The sequence below is a fragment of the Phocoena phocoena genome, chromosome 8, assembly GCF_963924675.1.
Source record: "Phocoena phocoena chromosome 8, mPhoPho1.1, whole genome shotgun sequence".
Taxonomy (NCBI): domain Eukaryota; kingdom Metazoa; phylum Chordata; class Mammalia; order Artiodactyla; family Phocoenidae; genus Phocoena; species Phocoena phocoena.
The window spans coordinates 55846795-55864795 of record NC_089226.1 but is presented as its reverse complement, the minus strand read 5'-3'; the positions used below and the strand labels follow the sequence as shown (position 1 = coordinate 55864795).

The window sequence follows — 18001 nt, the reverse complement described above, 5'->3', positions numbered from 1 at the left end:
AGGTTCTGCCTCTGTCATCCGGTAGGGTCACTTTGTAGAGAGGCTGTGTGGGTGCCTCATCTCTCCTTGTTTTTTTTTTTTTTACCTTCAATTACACCTTAATTGACTTATTTCTTTAGAAAATAGCAGTTGTGTCATCCTTAACTATACTCTTCATTTCAAACTGCTTGGTCAGGTGGAGTTCTGGGTGTTAGGACCACAAAGAAGGGAAATCAAACTTTCAGATCAGGATGTATCTATCACTGGAGGATGTGAGCAAAGGTCAAGGGAGCCCTTGGGGGTGAGAGTCAGGGAGGGTTTCAGGAAGTTGGATTCTAAAGGACCAGTGGAAATTAGCTAAATGGAGAAGAGACGAAGGCAGGCAGTCCCAGCTGAACTGCAGGAGCAAAGGCAGGAAGATGGGAGTGGACCCTAAACATTCTGAGCTAGGGAAGAGTTCGATGTAACTGAACACAAGGGGCAGGGGGCGGTTGCATTTGTGTTTTAAAAAGATCCTTCCAGCAGCTCTGTGAAGTATTAGGGTCTTGAGGCTGGTAGTAGGGGAGGCTGTTGGTTGCCTTAAGAGTAGGACACAATTATAGATTGCTAGAAGGTAGAAACTTCTGAGCTTGGAAGCCCAAACGGAAGCAGGTAAACTCTGCTGTAGTGCTCTGGCTGCACTGTTTTTTAGGATCCCAAAGTCCCCCCCACCCCTTCTTTTTGCTCGGTCCGGGGTTTGTTGCCCTTTCCCTTTGTTCCCAGGTGACACTTATACCTTTATCAGAAAATTATTATTTCCTGGAAGTCACCAGTGGGGCTGGGAGTATTCGGTTTCTGAGCTCCTTTTCAGGCCTGCGGCCGAAGAAAGACACTGTGGTGCCTCTCTGCACTGGTTTCATCAAGCCAGGGCTTGATTGAAGACTTCATCCCATTCCCGCCGCAGTAAAATCAACCCCCCGCCGCACACACACTGAAGCTCAAGCATCCAGATAGAAAACAGCCTCGGGGATGTCAGGAACGCCCAACCCACAGTCAAGGGCGTGTCGAGGCGGGGCCGGTGGCCCAGCTCACACCCCTTCCCTGGAAAGGAGGGGGCAGGGCAGTCCCGGCGCCCTCCGGCTGGGCCCTGCCCCGGCTGCGGTGGGCGGGGTCTCCGGCCGGGCGGGTCTCTGACGGCACCGGGCCCCGCCCCTCGGGGAGGGAGAGCGGGTGGAGCGCGAGGTTAGCGCGCCAGCAGGGCCAGAGCCGGCCTGGGAATCTGCGGAACCGAGCGCAACGAGCGGAGCGCCTGGGCGGCGGCGGCGGCGCACGCTATGGCTCCGGCCGGAGACCGCGAGGGCTACTGGGGCCCCACGACCTCCACGCTGGACTGGTGCGAGGAGAACTACACGGTGACCTGGTACATCGCCGAGTTCTGTGAGTGCGGGTGCCGGCCTGAGGCGGGAGCGAGGGAGGGAGGGCGCCGGTCTGAAGGGGAGACGCCGCGTGAGGAAGGGACAGGGCGGACCTGGCCGCTGGGGGAGGCACGGGGCCTGGCCGGGGGAGGTGGCGTGGGGAGACCGGGCCAGGGGACAGGAACGGGAATGCTGCGGAGGAAGGCAGCAGCTAGGGGAATCCAGTGTGGCGGGTGAGGAGGGCCGGTCTGGACGGGTTGACGGGGGCCTCGAGGTTGGGGGGCGGAAGAGATGTGGAGAGCCCCTGCTGGACCTTAGGGGAAGCCTGAGGGGCAGGGTTGGGAATGGGGATTTCGCTGCCTGAGGGGCAAGTGGGGGCAGCCCGAGTAGAGCTTGGGACAGTGGGGGACTCTGCTCATTTGAATGAGGGCCCGGGACACCTGCGCCTACTGTTGCTGCCACCACCTTCATCGCAAGGGCACAGGAGAAGGGAACAGGTCCTAGCTCAGGCTTCCCCCAAATACGTGAAAACGCGGTCTTTCCCTTCCTCGTTCTCTGTTCCTGTGAGTCCTCCTTCGGTCACCTCCAGGGAACGGTTTTCCCGGTCTCAGATACCGACCCCCAACCCTTACCCCCCAGCCCAGTCTCACCCAGGATATCTTCGGGTACCAGCGATCACCTCCTTTCTGAGTACGATCATTCAGCTGTCTCCTTGCACCAGGAGTAGAAGGCAGCAGCTAGTCTGTACCTTCCGGCTCGTGCCAGGTTCCTAAGAGCACAAGGGATCAAGTCCCTACTCCACTCTGCCTCCTCTCCGACTACCTGACGAAGGTTAAGGTTCTTCTGAGGACGTTACTTGCACTGATTACACCTTCTGAGGACTTGGGGAAGAATTCTCCTCCAGCTGCTGCCCCTGACTGGCCCCTTGGGTGCTGTGTGTGTGTGTTTCCCCAGATGATTGTTCCTTCCAGGCTAGGAACAGGAAAAATCTGCCACTTCTTTTTCTGTAGTTTACTGTGGTCAAGTTTTGAGAGCACAGCATTTGATCCTTCTTCAGGTACCTGCTTCTGGCAAGGTACAGAGGATATTTTTTGACTCACTATTACTGCCTTCTTTTAATTGGCTCAACTTTCTCAGGACATGAAGCAAAACTCTTTTTTAGCTAACCTTTCCATTGTTGGGTCTTTGTCCCAGACATGTGTTTGGCGTTGTAGGAAAGAGGCAAGACTTTCATGCCAGCTGATCCTACTTTATTGCATTCCCAGTAATTGGCTAGGATTAAAAAAGAAAAAAAAAAGAGAACTCTTTTGGTAGTTTTTAAGACTTTCAGTACTATTCCCTTTAAACTGTGATTTAGGCTGAGAGTTACTTTTCCTGGACTACTAGCTTAAATTAATAATTTTTATATAATAATGGATGAATATGGGCAAAGGGGTACATTCGTAGTATAATTACTCGGCAGCTCAAATGTTGGCAAAGGAAGTGCTTTATCAGTTTGCTGTTAGATCACATTGGCAAGCCCATACATGGTCCAGAGGAGGTCCACGAGAGAAGGGACTTAAAATTGTGCTTTCTGAACTAGAAATTTGTAATGTGGAAGAGTGAAACTCAGGGTCCTTAAAATGTTGAATGGGCTGTGATAGAGAGCAGTTAAGCTTTCTGTATTTCTCTAGAATGTGGAATTAGAGCCTATGGGTGGAAACTGCCTGTAAGGGGAGAGATTTTGCTTCAACGTAAGGAAAATTTTAAAGTTATAATCGTTGAATGGGTTGATTTGAGAGCTAGAGGGCTTGCTGTCACTGAAAGTGTTCAAACAGACCTTGCTCAACTAACTCACATGGATATTTTAGGGGGAATTAATTGTTTGGTAGAGAAAAGGGGTTGGCTTTAGTTGGCCTTTAGGTCCTTTGCAGCTTTATGGGTCAATATAGGTAATAATGACTCTTAGTTTAGAATGAAGGATTAGAATCCAAAGAGAAAACTGGGATTAGAATCAAAAGAGAAGACTGACAGTTAAGTCATGTGAGTTATGAGACAGCAAGATACTACTGTTCTGACAGATAGCTCTGAGAAATGGGAAATGGCTTTAGTTCTTAATGACCTCAGAAGAGGAAACTCTGAGCAGCCGGCAGGGAGGGTTTTGACATAGGAATCAGGGGTTGCAAGAACAGGATGAGTGAGTGTTGGCGGCCCTTTGCACTTGTACCTTGGGAGAAAATGATCTGGAGGAGGTTGAGGTCAACCTTCTCAGCCAGCAAGTGGTGTGTGTCTATCATATCTTTGAGTAAGAGACTTGATCTTTGAAGAATAGGCTGATTAATGTGTTTAAAACAAATGCAACTTTATCATCATTATAATATTTACAATAATGATAGAAATATTCAGAATAATAATAATGGTGATAATAGCTATATCTAAGTGCTTACTATGTACCACACTTTGCTAAGCACTTCATATATCTTATCTTTTTCGATATTTACCATAATTCCAAAAAGAAGGCATTATTATCCTTATTTCACAGATTAGGAAATTGAAACTCTAACAAACAATTTATCTAAGGTTGCAAAAAGTGGGGTAGAGGTAGTATTCAAGTTGAGGTCTGACTCTAAAGCTACTATACCATATTACTTCTATCACACATTCATTGTTTTGACCCTGCCTGCAGGGGATGAAGACAAGCATGACTAATATACTATCACAGATGACAAATTGAATAACTATTCAGGAAGCCTATCTTTCGGCATTGGGGTGTGTGTGTTTTGGGTAATCTAAGGACAAGTTCGGGGAATTGCATGTAAAGATGGCAACAGTTCTCAGTCACTGAAAAACCTGAAACGCTGTCTTCTTAACGTCATCCAAGATGAGCTCATATTCCTTTTTTGCTTGGGTGGATTGTAAGAATGAGGGGAAAAGGTAGCCAGTTTCTCTTCAGTTGTGAAATACTAAGTGCCTTGATGTGCCAGAAGTTACAGGTACTTTGCATGGTAGTATGGGACAATACAAATGACCATGCAAGTTAAAACCTGGCAAAGAAATCTTCATAATCAATGAGAAAAGTTATGAGTACTCCGTGACCTTTACACATTTTTGTCAAACATTGTAAATCCTCTTATTGTTAGTCATAAATATATGGAGAAATGGAAAAAATGTTAAAACTAATATTTATTTAGTACACTGTAATTTAAAACATTACAAACATTGAGAATTAAAATGTGTTATTTCTTTGTAGAAGAACTTATCTAGAGTAATTTGAGTAGTACTTGCCTTCTTGTCATGTAACTTATGATATGGAATGAGTATTTTTTTCTGTGCCTTGGTGGATTGTCATGCTCCTTTCTAACTTTGGATCAGGTTCCAACACTGCATTCTTTGCACTTTCAATATTGTGAAATATTTCTGAGAGTTCCTTTAATGCGGAGTTTTGCTGGTTCACTTCTGTTCCATCTTCATCCTTTTCTCACAATCACTTTCTTCATTTGTGTCGGTAAGTTTGCCTTCACTAAGTTCCTCTGGCTGCATATCTAGTCTCTTGAGTGGCAACGGGGTCAACATTGTCATGGCCAGTTATTTCTTCTATAACTCCGTTTATGTTTGATTGGGGTTTTATTTCCAACACTATTACTTTTTAAAAAAATTTTATTTTATTGAAGTATAGTTGACTTACAATGTTGTATTAATTTCTACTGTAAAGCAAAGTGATTTGGTTATGCATATATACATTCTTTTTCATATTCTTTTTCATCATGGTTTATCACAGGATATTGAATATAGTTCCCTGTGCTGTACCGTAGGACCTTGTTGTTTATCCATTCTCTATATAATAGTCTGCATCTGCTAATCCTAAACTTCCAATCCATCCCTCCCCCACCCCCTTAACACTATTACTTTTTGTTTCTTTGCTGCACTTTCATCATTGTTGGCCTGTTCCACCTTTCAATTATCCATTTTTGTAGCATGTCACATACATTCATCACCAGGAGACAAGGAGGCAACTCAGCTACATGCTTTGCTGAACATGTACATGTTCAGTCTGTACAAAGAGTTTAGATTTAATCTATACAGTCAGAGACTGCCAGTAAATTGTTCCGGGTGCTATGATGGACATATGTATATGGTGCTTTGGAATGCAAGGAAGGGGTTCTTATTAAAAACTTAAAGCATAAAGGCTTTACAGTGTTAGTGCTGGAAGAACTGCCATACCAGCTAGCTAGCTGGTTGGTTGTGTATTTATTTATTTATCAATCATTGTGGAAAGACACACATAACATAAAATTTACCGTCTTAACCGTTTTTCAGTGTACAGCTCTGTAGTGTTAAGTACACTGACACTGTTGTGCAACCAATCTCCAGAACTCTTTTCATCTTGTAAAACTGAAACTCCATTTCCATTTAACAACTCCGTATTCCCTCCTCCCCCGCTGACCCTGGCAACCAATCTTCTGCTTTTTGTCTCTATGAATTTATATAAGTGGAATCAGCAGTGGGTTTTTTTGTTTGTTTTTGGTGACTGGCTTATTTCACTTAGCATAATGTCCTTATGTAGCATTTTGTAGCATGTGTTAGAATGTCCTTCTTTCCAAAGGCTGAATAATATTTCATTGTATGTATACACTACATTTGCTTATCCATTCATCCATTGATGGACACATGGGTTGCTTCCACCTCTTGGCTGTAGTGAATAGTGAGGCTGTGACATGGGTGTACAAATATCTCTTCAACCCAAAAGTGGAATTTCTGGATCATATGGTGACATAGTGTCTATTTTAACTTTTTCATTAGAAAGAAGCATTTTATTATTTTCTGTCATGGGCTCCATGAATTTATTATTATTTTTATATAAATTGTAACTTATTATTTCTACATTAATTATTAATGTACTTTGTCCCCATTTCAAATAATCAGAGGCACATGTGACTATCAATTAGAGGAGATCTAGTCACTGTTACTACACTGTATTGATCCATATGAGATATATGAGATAAGGTAATGTATTACCTTAATATATTGATATAATTCTAGTCCAAAGCAAAAGAGCATAATAATTTCATTGCAGCCTTATTTCAGATAAATATGATTTTTGAGATACTGAAAATAGCCAATAGAAATAATAAAAGCTAACATTATGGGACACTATGTGCAAAGCTCTATGTGTATATTATCTTATACGAACCCTTATTATAATCCTTATAAGAACTCTTTTAAAGTTTAAGACGTTTAAGTAACTTGCCCTAGGTCAACACTATTAAGTGGCAGAGCCTAAGGGACCCAAGGGCCATTTGATTCTAAAGCTATGCGCTTAACTATCATACTATCTTGCCTCCCTCCGTTACTACTTTTTCAGACCCCAGTGCATCCAGGGACCTCAGGTTGGTAACTAGTGGTCTAACCTTCTCATCTTACATGCAAGGAGAAGGACCTTGAGAGTTGACATGATTTGCTCAAGATTATCTTGCCAATTAGTTGTGAAACCTAGACCAGAATCCACATTCAGTAGTTTCTCAGTATGGGAAATAGTAGAGCTGAGGAGGATGATGTTAAATATTGTTGATGTCATATTGTTAATGGGTTACCAGGTCATAGGACTTCCTCAGAACAACAAGAGCTCCTAATTAACTATTTTTTTTATGGTGAAGATACCTAACGTCTGTAGAGTGCTTTATAGTAATTCTGCTCAGATCTTAATGTGCATGTGAATTCCCTGGAGGTCTTGTTAACATTCATATTCCAGTACAGTAGGTCTGGAATGTGGCCTTAGATTCTGCATTTCTTATAAGCTATGAGATGACTCCAGTGCTGTTGGTCTGGAGATTATACTTGGAGAAGCAAGACTTTATAGTTCAAAAAACACTGTTAATTCTTTTTTTCCTATGGGGTGTAAGCGTTATCACTGTTTCTGTGTAAGGAACCAGGTTCAAAAGGATAAGTGACTTGTTCAGGATCACAGGGCTGGTACTGGAGCCTAGGTTTCTAACTTGAAAATCAAGTTAGGTATTGATCACTACCCCCCTCCTCCACCCTGCTCCCAGCAGTAACAGGCCAAAAATACTGCATGTGAACTGAAGTTTGAAAATGATTGTTCTGGGTAATGAGCTAAATTGAATTTAAAATTGAACATGTTACATTTTCATTTTAGAAACAGTTTTCTTTCCATTTGTTCCCAATACCTAAGCGAAGCTCAAACCAAACTATCTTTCAGACTTTGGTCTATAGTTAGTAATTAGTTGTAAGTGGATCTGCACAGTTCTAGCCTGTTTTGTTCAAGGGTCAACCGTATGTACTGTGTTTTTTCCTATATATACATACCTATGGTAAAATTTAATTTATAAATTAAGCACAATAAGAGATTAATAACAGCTAATAATAAAATAGAACAGTTATAACAATATACTGTAATAAAAGTTATGTGAATATGGTCTCTCTCAAAATATTGTACTGTACTTACCCTTATTGTTGTGATAATCTGAGATGATAAAATGCCTACATGATGAGAAGGTATTGTGATCTAGTGTTAGGCTACTATTAACTTCTGATTATGCAGAGAAGGAGATTCATTTGCTTTGGGTGATCCTGGATCATTGAACTGTAATGATGTGGATGGTTGGATGTCAGGAGCAGATGATGTTGACGGCTGAGGATCCTAGGTGGGACAGAGCAGGATGTTGCAAGGTTCATTATGCTACTCAGAACAGTGCACAGTTAAAACCTTATGAATTGTTTATTTCTGGAATTTTCCATTTAATATTTTCAGACTGCAGTTGACTATGGGTATTTGAAAGCTTGGAGAGTGAAACCGCAGATTAGGAGAAACTACTGTACTTGAAGGCTAAGTACAGTTTGAAGTCTAATCTTGATTTAGCATTTACCTAGGTCATCCAAGATTTTAACTAGGAAAAATTGTCATTTGGTAGCACATGTTGGAAGAAATGATTTATTTCCTTTTTTTTTTTTTTTTGGCTGTGCCGTGCAGCATATGGGGGATCTTAGTTCCCTAACCAGGGATCGAACCCATGCCCCCTGCAGTGGAAGCGCAGAGTCTTAACCACTGGACCGGCAGAGAAGTCCCTATTTACTTATTTTAGTGGAACAGTAATTGATGTATGGGTAAATAAGGAGAACAAATACCTCAAATTGTAATTTGGGCAACTTTACTAACTGGAATACAGAGAATAGTAAACATTTAAAGTTTTGTCCAGTACACTATTATTTCAGGTTGAAATTTTAAGTTGTTTATTTGATTTTGGGGTTCTACCCTTGTTCCTTTGCCAACTGTTTCATAGTGGGCGGAAAAAAACACTCACCCGGAGAGTTTTCGGTAGTGCAACAAAGAGTGTTTTATAATAAATAAGTAAGGGCTGCTTCCCTGGTGGCGCAGTGGTTGGGAGTCTGCCTGCCGATGTAGGTGACACGGGTTCGAGACCTGGTCTGGGAGGCTCCCACATGCCGCAGAGCAACTAGGCCCGTGCGCCACAACTACTGAGCTTGCGTTCTGGAGCCCGGGAGCCACAACTGCTGAAGCCCGCGCGCCTAGAGCCCGTGCTCGGCAACAAGAGAAGCCACCGCAATGAGAAGCCCGCGCGCCACAGCGAAGAGTAGCCCCCGCTCGCCACAACTGGAGAAAGCCCACACGCAGCAACGAAGGCCCAATGCAGCCCCCCCCACAAAAAAAAATAAGGGCATGAAGAAACATTTTAGGACCCAGAAAAATGATTGAGCCCAAAAGAGACAGCAAAAGCAGTTTATGGTGACATGAAACCCTACATGCTTTCCTGTGGGGAAGGTACCTGACATAATGACTTGAAGTCAGAATAAGAATCCTCTCTGAACTTTGCTCCATTGAACATTGTGACTTTGGGCAAATCACTTAATCATTCTTTGTACCAGTTTATTTTCTATAAAATGAGAACAATGAATATCTGGTAGGGTTGTGAGAATTAAATGGCATGATACATGTGAAAACGCACAGGGAAGTGCCTGGCAAATACCAGGTGCTCAATAAAAGTCGAATTGGAATCTAGTCAAGATAAGTTTAAAAAATAAATACTACTTTGTTATAGTTGTGACCTTATCTGTGATGCTTAGTTTTATGTGTGAACTTGGCTTGGCTACAGTATCCAGTTACTTAATCAAATACTGATCTAGGTATTGCTCTGAAGGAATCTTGTAAATGTGGTTAACACCTACAGTCAGTAGACTTTAAGTGAAGATTACCCTCAATAATGTGAGTGGGCCTCATTTAAACAGTTGAAAGGCCGTAAGAGCAAACACTGAGTTTAGGGATTGGGGTAGGGAAGTTAAACCTTTATTTGGGGAGGTCTCCTATCTGACCCCTCACCTTGGTGGACTTCCCCTCCCTTCACCCCTCTTCCCTTTCTTCCTTCTTTGTTTCATTTATTTGAATATTTTGAATATACCAGAATTTTTAGATGTTTTCAGTGGAAAGGTTGGTTGGAGTATCTAGTGTGCCGCACCTTAACCCGATTGCTTTTGCATCTGCTGTTCCCTTGTCATTTGTAGCTGCATTCCCAGTCAGTGGATACCTCTTTAAACCTTGACTGATTACTCCTTACAGAATTAGGTGCTTCTTCTGTTTCCATTTGAAGACTTTCTATTGACTGAAGGATAAAGGCCAAATAGTAAATATGGCATGAAAAGCCCCTTTTTTTAATGAATATTTTCACATGTACAGCAAAGTTAGAAGAATTTTGCGGTGATTATCCATTCACCTATTGCCTAAATCCTACCAATAACATTTTAGTATACAGTACTTTTTTTAATCATATATCTATTTATCCATTCCTCTCTCTATCAATTCATTTTATTTTTGATACATTTTAAAGTAAATTGCGAACATCTGTATACTTTCCCTCTAACTATTTCAACATACATATCATTAAAGTTCAATTCTCTGTTTTTTCTTTGGATGTAAAATTTGTATTCAATGTAAATGCACAAATCGTGTGTATTTGCTGAATTTTAAGAAGTGCATTTATATGCATAACGAAAACCCCTATCAAGATAGAGAACTTTACCTGTCAAACATGAAAGTTCCTCATGCCCCTTCCCTGTAATTCTCACCTTCACCTTCCCTCTTCTCTCCAGGGCAACTATCTGTTCTGATTTTTTTCTTCACCGTAAATTACATTTGTTCATTCTAGGACTGCATGTGAGTAGAATTATATAATATTTACTATTTGGTGTCAGGTTTCTTTCACTTGAGGGTTCCTTTTCCTCCACACCCTCTCCAGCATTTATTATTTATAGACTTTTTGATGATGGCCATTCTGATTGGTGTGAGGTGATGATACCTCATTGTGGCTTTTTTTTTTTTTTTTTTGCGGTACGCGGGCCTCTCACCATTGCGGCCTCTCCCGTTGCGGAGCACAGGCTTTGGACGCGCAGGCTCAGCGGCCATGGCTCACGGGCCCAGCTGCTCCGCGGGATGTGGGATCTTCCCGGACCGGGGCACGAACCCGCGTCCCCTGCATCGGCAGGCGGACACTCAACCACTGCGCCACCAGGGAAGCCCCTCATTGTAGTTTTGATTTACATATCTCTAATAATTAGTGATGTTGAGCATCTTTTCATGTGCCTGTTGGCCATCTGTATGTCTTCTTTGGAGAAATACCTATTTAGGTCTTCTGCCCATTTTTTGATTGGGTTGTTTGTTTTTTTGATATTGAGTTGTATGAGTTGTATGGAAATTAAGTCCTTGTCAGTTGCATTGTTTGCAGATATTTTCTCCCATTCCATAATTTGTCCCCATGTACACACATGCTTTTTTAAAGTAGATGTGAGGGCAGTCTGGCTTTGTTGTCTGATATTCTGTTGATCTGCTGATCACTGGAGTTGATTCAATTAGGCTTGCCAATCAAATGGATATTCTTTGTTCTTACTATTCTAGGAATGTCCAATTTAAAGCTTGACAGTTGAAGAGAATTATGACCTTGATAAAGGAGGACTATTCTTTGGTTAAGAGCAGCCATCATTGGGTAAACATTCAGCCTCCTATGTGCCCTTCCCTCATCCCATCTTCTTTCTTTTTCTTCAGAGATAACCACTATCCTTAATTTAGTGTTTCATTTCCTAGTCTTTTACCACTTAAGCATTCCTAGAAAATACAGTTTAGGTTTGCTTGTTTTACATTTTATGTGAGTGGAATTTTACTATATATACGTTCTTCTGCAACTTGTTTTTTTCACTCAAATTGTGGTCCTTAGTATCATCCATGTTCCTGAGAATTATCTACGTTGATAGGTTAGGTAGTTCATTTTTTTTCTTACTGTTGTTTAGAATTTCACTGTATGAATATATTGATTTATCCATTCTTCAGTCGTTGGATGTTTTGTTGTTTCCAGGTGTTTGATATTACAAATAATGCTATGAACATTTTTGTACATCTTCTGGTACACACAAGTGTAAGAGTGTCTGTATATATTTAGGAGTATAATTATTAGATTGTAGAGCATGCCCATATTCAACTTTTATTAGATCAGAGGTTCTCAGACTTTTTGGTCTTATGACCCCTGTACACATTTAAAATTATTGAGAACCCTGGAGAACTTTGTGAGTTAAGTCTATTGGTATTTACTATATTAGAAGTTAAAATTAGAAACAAATCTTTGTTAGTCCATTTAAGATTCGTGTCTATGAGAAATGAGATTTGTCCTGCTGTTGAATCAGTAGTTTGTTCCTTTTTATTGCTGAGTAGTATTTCATTATATGAATATACTATAGTTAGTTTATCCATTTAACTATTGATACTAGGACTGTTTCCGTTTTTGGCTATTATGAATAAAGCTGCTATGAACATTCTTATTCAAGTCTTTGTGAACATACATTTTTCATCTTTCTTGGGTAAATTCATAGAAGTGGAATTACCAGGTCATAGAGTTAGTTTATGTTTAGTTTTTTAAGGGACTGCAAGACTTTTTTCCTAAGTGATGTAACTTTTCATTCTCATCATGGAAGTTTTGGGTGCTCCACACACTCAAGGACATTTAGCGTTGCCATAATTTTTAATTTTATCTATTCTGGAGTGTGTATAGTGGCATCTCATTGTGATTTTTTTTTTTATTTTGTTGCGGTACGCGGGCCTCTCACTGCTGTGGCCTCTCCTGTTGCGGAGCACAGGCTCCGGACGCACGGGCCCAGCGGCCATGGCTCACGGGCCCAGCCTCGCCGTGGCATGTGGGATCTTCCCGGACCGGGGCACGAACCCGCGTCCCCTGCATTGGCAGGTGGACTCCCAACCACTGCGCCACCAAGGAAGCCCTCATTGTGATTTTAATTAGCATTTACTGATAACTAAAGATGCTGAGCACATTTTCATGTGCTTCTTGGACATTTGTATATCTTCTTTTGTATATTGTCTTTTCAGATCTTTTGCCCATTAAAAAAAGTTGGGTTGTCTTTTTATTTTTAAAATTAATTTTATTTTTGGCTGCAGTGAGTCTTCGTTGCAGCACGCGGACTTTCTCTAGTTGTGGCGAGCGGGGCCTACTCTTCGTTGCAGTGTGCGGGCTTCTCATTGCGGTGGCTTCTCTTGTTGCGGAGCACAGGCTCTAGGTGCGTGGGCTTCAGTAGTTGTGGCACACGGGCTAAGTTGCTCCGCGACATGTGGGATCTTCCCGGACCAGGGCTTGAACCCATGTCCCCTGCGTTGGCAGACAGATTCTCAACCACTGTGCCACCAGTGAAGCCCGGGTTGTCTTTTTATTAAATCTTTTAAATTAATTTATTAATTAATTTATTTTTATATTTATTTTTGGCTGTGTTGGGTCTTCGTTTCTGTGCGAGGGCTTTCTCTAGTTGCAGCAAGCAGGGGCCACTCTTCATCGTGGTGCGTGGGCCTCTTCACTATCTTGGCCTCTCTTGTTGCAGAGCACAGGCTCCAGACGCGCAAGGCTCAGTAGTTGTGGCTCACGGGCCTAGTTGCTCCGCGGCATGGAGGATCTTCCCAGACCAGGGCTCGAAACCGTGTCCCCTGCATTAGCAGGCAGATTCTCAACCACTGCACCACCAGGGAAGCCCCCGGGTTGTCTTTTTATTATTGAGTTGCAAGGTTCCTTATATATTCTGGACATAAGTCCTTTTATCAGATGGATGTTTGGTGACTGTTTTCTCCCTGTCTATGTTTTGTCTATTCATTTTCTAAAAAGTATCTTTTAATGAGGGGAAGTTTAAAATTTTTATGGAGTCTAATTTATCTTTTTTTTTTATAGTTATTGCTTTCCTTATCCCGTTTAGAAACTTTTGTCTACCCTCAGATTATAAAGGTATTTTCCCATATTCTCTTATAGAAGTTTTATAGTTATAGCTTGATATTTAGGTCTATATCCATCTCAAATTCATTGTATATATGGTGTGAGGTAGGGATTGAAGTTTATTTTTTTCTCATATGCATGTCCAGTTGTTACAGCGTTATTTGCTGAAAAAACATTCCCCCCCCCCCATTGGATTGCTTTTGCTCTTTTGTCAAAAATCAGTGAGCTGTACATGTAGGTCTGTTTCTGGGCTCTCTGCTCTGTTGATCTATTTGCATATCCTTATGCCATTACCACAGAGTCTTGATATATATAGCTTTATAGTGGACCTTGAAATCAACTACTATAAATCTTCCAACTTGGTTCTTTTAAAATATTGTTTTGGATATTTAGGTCTTATGCATTTTCATATAAATTTTTGAATCAGCTTGTCTATTATGGTGGTTTTAAAAGATGTGCACTTTGCTATTTCTCTGTAGAACTTAATTACCTTCCCCTTGAGTGTGGTCCAAATTTAGTACCTTGCTTCTAATAAAATAAATTAGAAGTAATGTAATAAAACTTTGGATACTAGGTTATAAAAGGCATGACTGCTTCCCTCTTGGCCTCTTTCTTGGATCACTCACTCTAGGGGAAGACAGCCCTCATGTCATGAAAGGTCTATGTGATGAGGAACTGAGGCCTCCAGCCAACAGACAGGTGAATTAGCCATCTGGAAAGTTGACCTTCCAGCTCCATTTAGGCCTTCAGATGACTTTGGAGCTGGCCAACATTTTGACTACATTCCCATGAGAGATCTTGAGTCTGAACTGTTTCCATATTTTTGACTCTCAGAAATTGTGTGACATAATAAATGTCTGATGTTTTAAGCTGCTAAGTTTTGAGGTAATCTGTTATATAAAATAGATAATACATCAATTTTTCTTTTAAAAGCCTACTGGGATTGTATCATATTATAAATCATCTTGGGGAAACAGACATCTTAAAAATATGAGTCTTAACAATCCACCATGTTATATTTCTCCATTTATGTAGGTCTCCTTTAATTTTTCTCAGTAGTTTTCATTGTAGAGGTCTTAAACATCTTGTTAAATTTATTTCTAAGTACTTTATATTTTTTGATGTTCTTATACATTATATTTTAAAAATTTCATTTTTCTCATTGTTTCTCTATTGCTAGCATAGATATTTAAATTGATTTTTGTCATCATCCTTATATCTTCTACCTTGCTAAACTTATTAATTTTTTGTCACTAAGTAAATAATCATGTAATCTATGAATAGAAAGTTTCGCTTCATCCATTTCAGTAATCTTTATGCATTACTTTTCTTCCCATACTGTACTGGCTGTTGAGTAGAAGTGGTATGAGCAAACAGCTTTGCCATTTTTATTTTTTAATTTAAGGAGGAAAGCATTAAATATTTTATTATTAGATATGATGGGTTTTTTATTATTAGGTAAGCTGTAGATTTTTTGTAGGACTTCTTGGTTGAGGAAATTCTTTTCTTTTCCTGACTTGCTTGAGTTTTATCATGAGTGGGTATTGAATTTTGTCAAATATTATTCTATACCTGTTGAAGTGATTTTGTCCTTTCTGTTAATATGATGAAGTCAATTGATTGATTTTTTAATGTTGGACCAACTTTGCTTTCCTGGCCCATTTGGACATGATGTATTAGCATCTCTATCTCTCCTTCTCTATCTCTGTCTATGTCCATGTCCATATCCATATCTATATCTATAAATCTATATCTGGGTTTGATTTGCCAGTACAGTTGCCCCATGAACAACATGGGTTTGAACTGTGCAAGTCCACTTATACAGGGATTTTTTTTCAGTGAATATGTGCTACAGTACTACATGATCCATGGTTGGTTGAACCCACTGATATGGACCCCATGGGTGCAGAGTGCGGACTGTAAAGTTATGCTCAGATTTTCAACTGCTTGGAGGGTTGGCTTCCCTAACCCCAGTGTTGCTCAAGGGTCAACTGTATTTTTGTTAAGGATTTTGTATCTTTGTTCATGAGAGAGACTGGTCTATAATTTTGTTTTCCATTATGTTTCTTTTGTCAGTTTTTTATAGGTTGTATTTTTCAAGAAATTTATTTGATGTAAATTGCTGAATTTTCTGATGTTCTCTTATTGGTCTTTTAATGTCTGTAGACTCTAAGGTGATCTCTGCTCTTGCATTCCTCATATTGGTAATTTGTGTATTCTCTCTTTTTTTGTTGATTAATCATCTTAGTGGTTTATTAAATGTTATTAATCATGTCAGAGGTACAACTTCTTGCTATGTTAATTTTCTCTACTTTTTTCTTATTCTATTCTTTTTTCTTTTACTTATTTTTTATTCAATTTATTATTTTTTTAGTTTCATGAGATAGAAGCTTAGAACACTAATTTTAGACCTTATTTTAAAAAATTAGAATCATTTATAGTTATAAATTTCACTCTTAGCACTCTATAGCTGTGTGTCAACACATTTTAATATGCTTTATTTCCATTCTTCCTGTGATTTCTTTTACATGACCCATAGGTTAAAGAAGAAATCACAGGGGAAGTAGAAATAAACTATAGGTTATATAGAAGTGTGTTGTCTAATTACCAAATATTTGGAATTTGCAAGGTATCTTTTTGTTAGTGATTTCTAGTTTAATTTCATTATGTTCAGAAAACATATTTTTATTTTTTAAAAAAGTATTTATTTATTTATTTAATTTTTGGCTGTGTTGGGTCTTAGTTGCGACGTGCGGGCTTCTCTCTCTGGTTGTGTCGCGTGGGCTCTTCGTTGCGGTGCACGGGCTTCTCTAGTTGCAGTGTGCGGGCTCAGTAGCTGCGGTGTGTGGGCTTAATTGCCCTGCGGCATGTGGGACCTTAGTTCCCCGACCAGGGATTGAACCCGCGTCCCCTGCATTGGAAGGTGGATTCTTAACCACTGGACCACCACGGAAGTCCCTCAAACATATTTTTAATTTAAATTCTTTTAAACTTATTGGCTTGTTTTATGGCTTGTCACATGTTTCACTTGGTGAATGTTCCACATGGATTTGCAAAGGATATATATTCTCTTTATGCATGTAGTATTCTATAATAGTCAGGTCAAATTGGTTGGTAGTGTTGTTCAAGTCTTCTGTATATTTACTGATATTTCTGTCTATTTCTGTTAATTATTAAGAAGAGTATTGGATCACCAATACTATACTACAACTTTAGTAGTATATTTTTCTATATCTCCTTTCTATTCTTATATGTTTTGATGCTACATTCTCAGGTATATACACTTCAGGATTGTCATGTAATCTTGAGGTATTCACCCTTTATCATTGTGAAATGTCCTTTTTCTCTGGGAATATGCTATGTTCTGAAGTCTCTTTTGCCTGATATTAATGTAGCCATTCATCTTTCTTATAATTTGCATTGGCATAGTACTTCTTTTTTATCCTGTTAATTTTAACCTGTCTGTATCTTTACATTTAAAGTGCTTTTCTTGTAGTTGCTTACAGTTGTCTCTCTCTCTCTCTCTCTCTCTCCCTTTCTTTTCTTTTTTTCTTTCTGGTCTAGTCTGACAGTCTCTGATTTCTTTTTTTTTTCAATTTTTGAATTTTATTTTATTTATTTTTTTAAACAGCAGGCCCTTATTAGTCATCAATTTTATACACATCAGTGTATACATGTCAATCCCAATTGCCCAATTCATCACACCACCACGCCCACTCCTGCCCCTGTCCCCCCTTGGTGTCCATATGTTTGTTCTCTACATCTGTGTCTCAATTTCTGCCCTGCAAACCGGTTCATCTGTACTATTTTTCTAGGTTCCACATATATGCGTTAATATAAGATATTTGTTTTTCTCTTTCTGACTTACTTCACTCTGTATGACAGTCTCTAGATCCATCTACGTCTCTACAAATGACCCAATTTTGTTCCTTTTTATGGTTGAGTAATATTCCATTGTATATATGTACCACATCTTCTTTATCCATTTGTCTGTCGATGGACGTTTAGGTTGCTTCCATGACCTGACTATTGTAAATAGTGCTGCAGTGAACATTGGGGTGCACATGTCTTTTAGAATTATGGTTTTCTCTGGGTATATGCCCAGTAGTGGGATTGCTGGGTCATATGGTAATTCTGGTTTTGTTTTTTAAGGAACCTCCATTCTGTTCTCCACAGTGGCTGTATCAATTTACATTCCCAACAATAGTACAAGAGGGTTCCCTTTTCTCCACACCCTCTCCAGCATTTGTTGTTTGTAGATTTTATGATGATGACCATTCTAACTGGTGTGAGGTGATACCTCATTGTAGTTTTGATTTGCATTTCTCTATTAGTGATGTTGAGCAGCTTTTCATGTGCCTCTTG

General features: G+C 40.0%; 1 protein-coding gene across 1 annotated transcript in view; it reads left to right on the top strand.

Moving 5' to 3' along the window:
• Window positions 1-1218: 1218 nt before the first annotated feature.
• ACER3 (alkaline ceramidase 3) overlaps window positions 1219-18001 on the top strand; it is a 187911-nt gene continuing 171128 nt past the window's right edge. Inside the window, exon 1 of the mRNA XM_065882550.1 lies at window positions 1219-1395. Coding sequence (XP_065738622.1) covers window positions 1293-1395 — 103 coding nt within the window. The 5' untranslated portion in view covers window positions 1219-1292. The remainder of the gene's footprint in view (window positions 1396-18001) is intronic.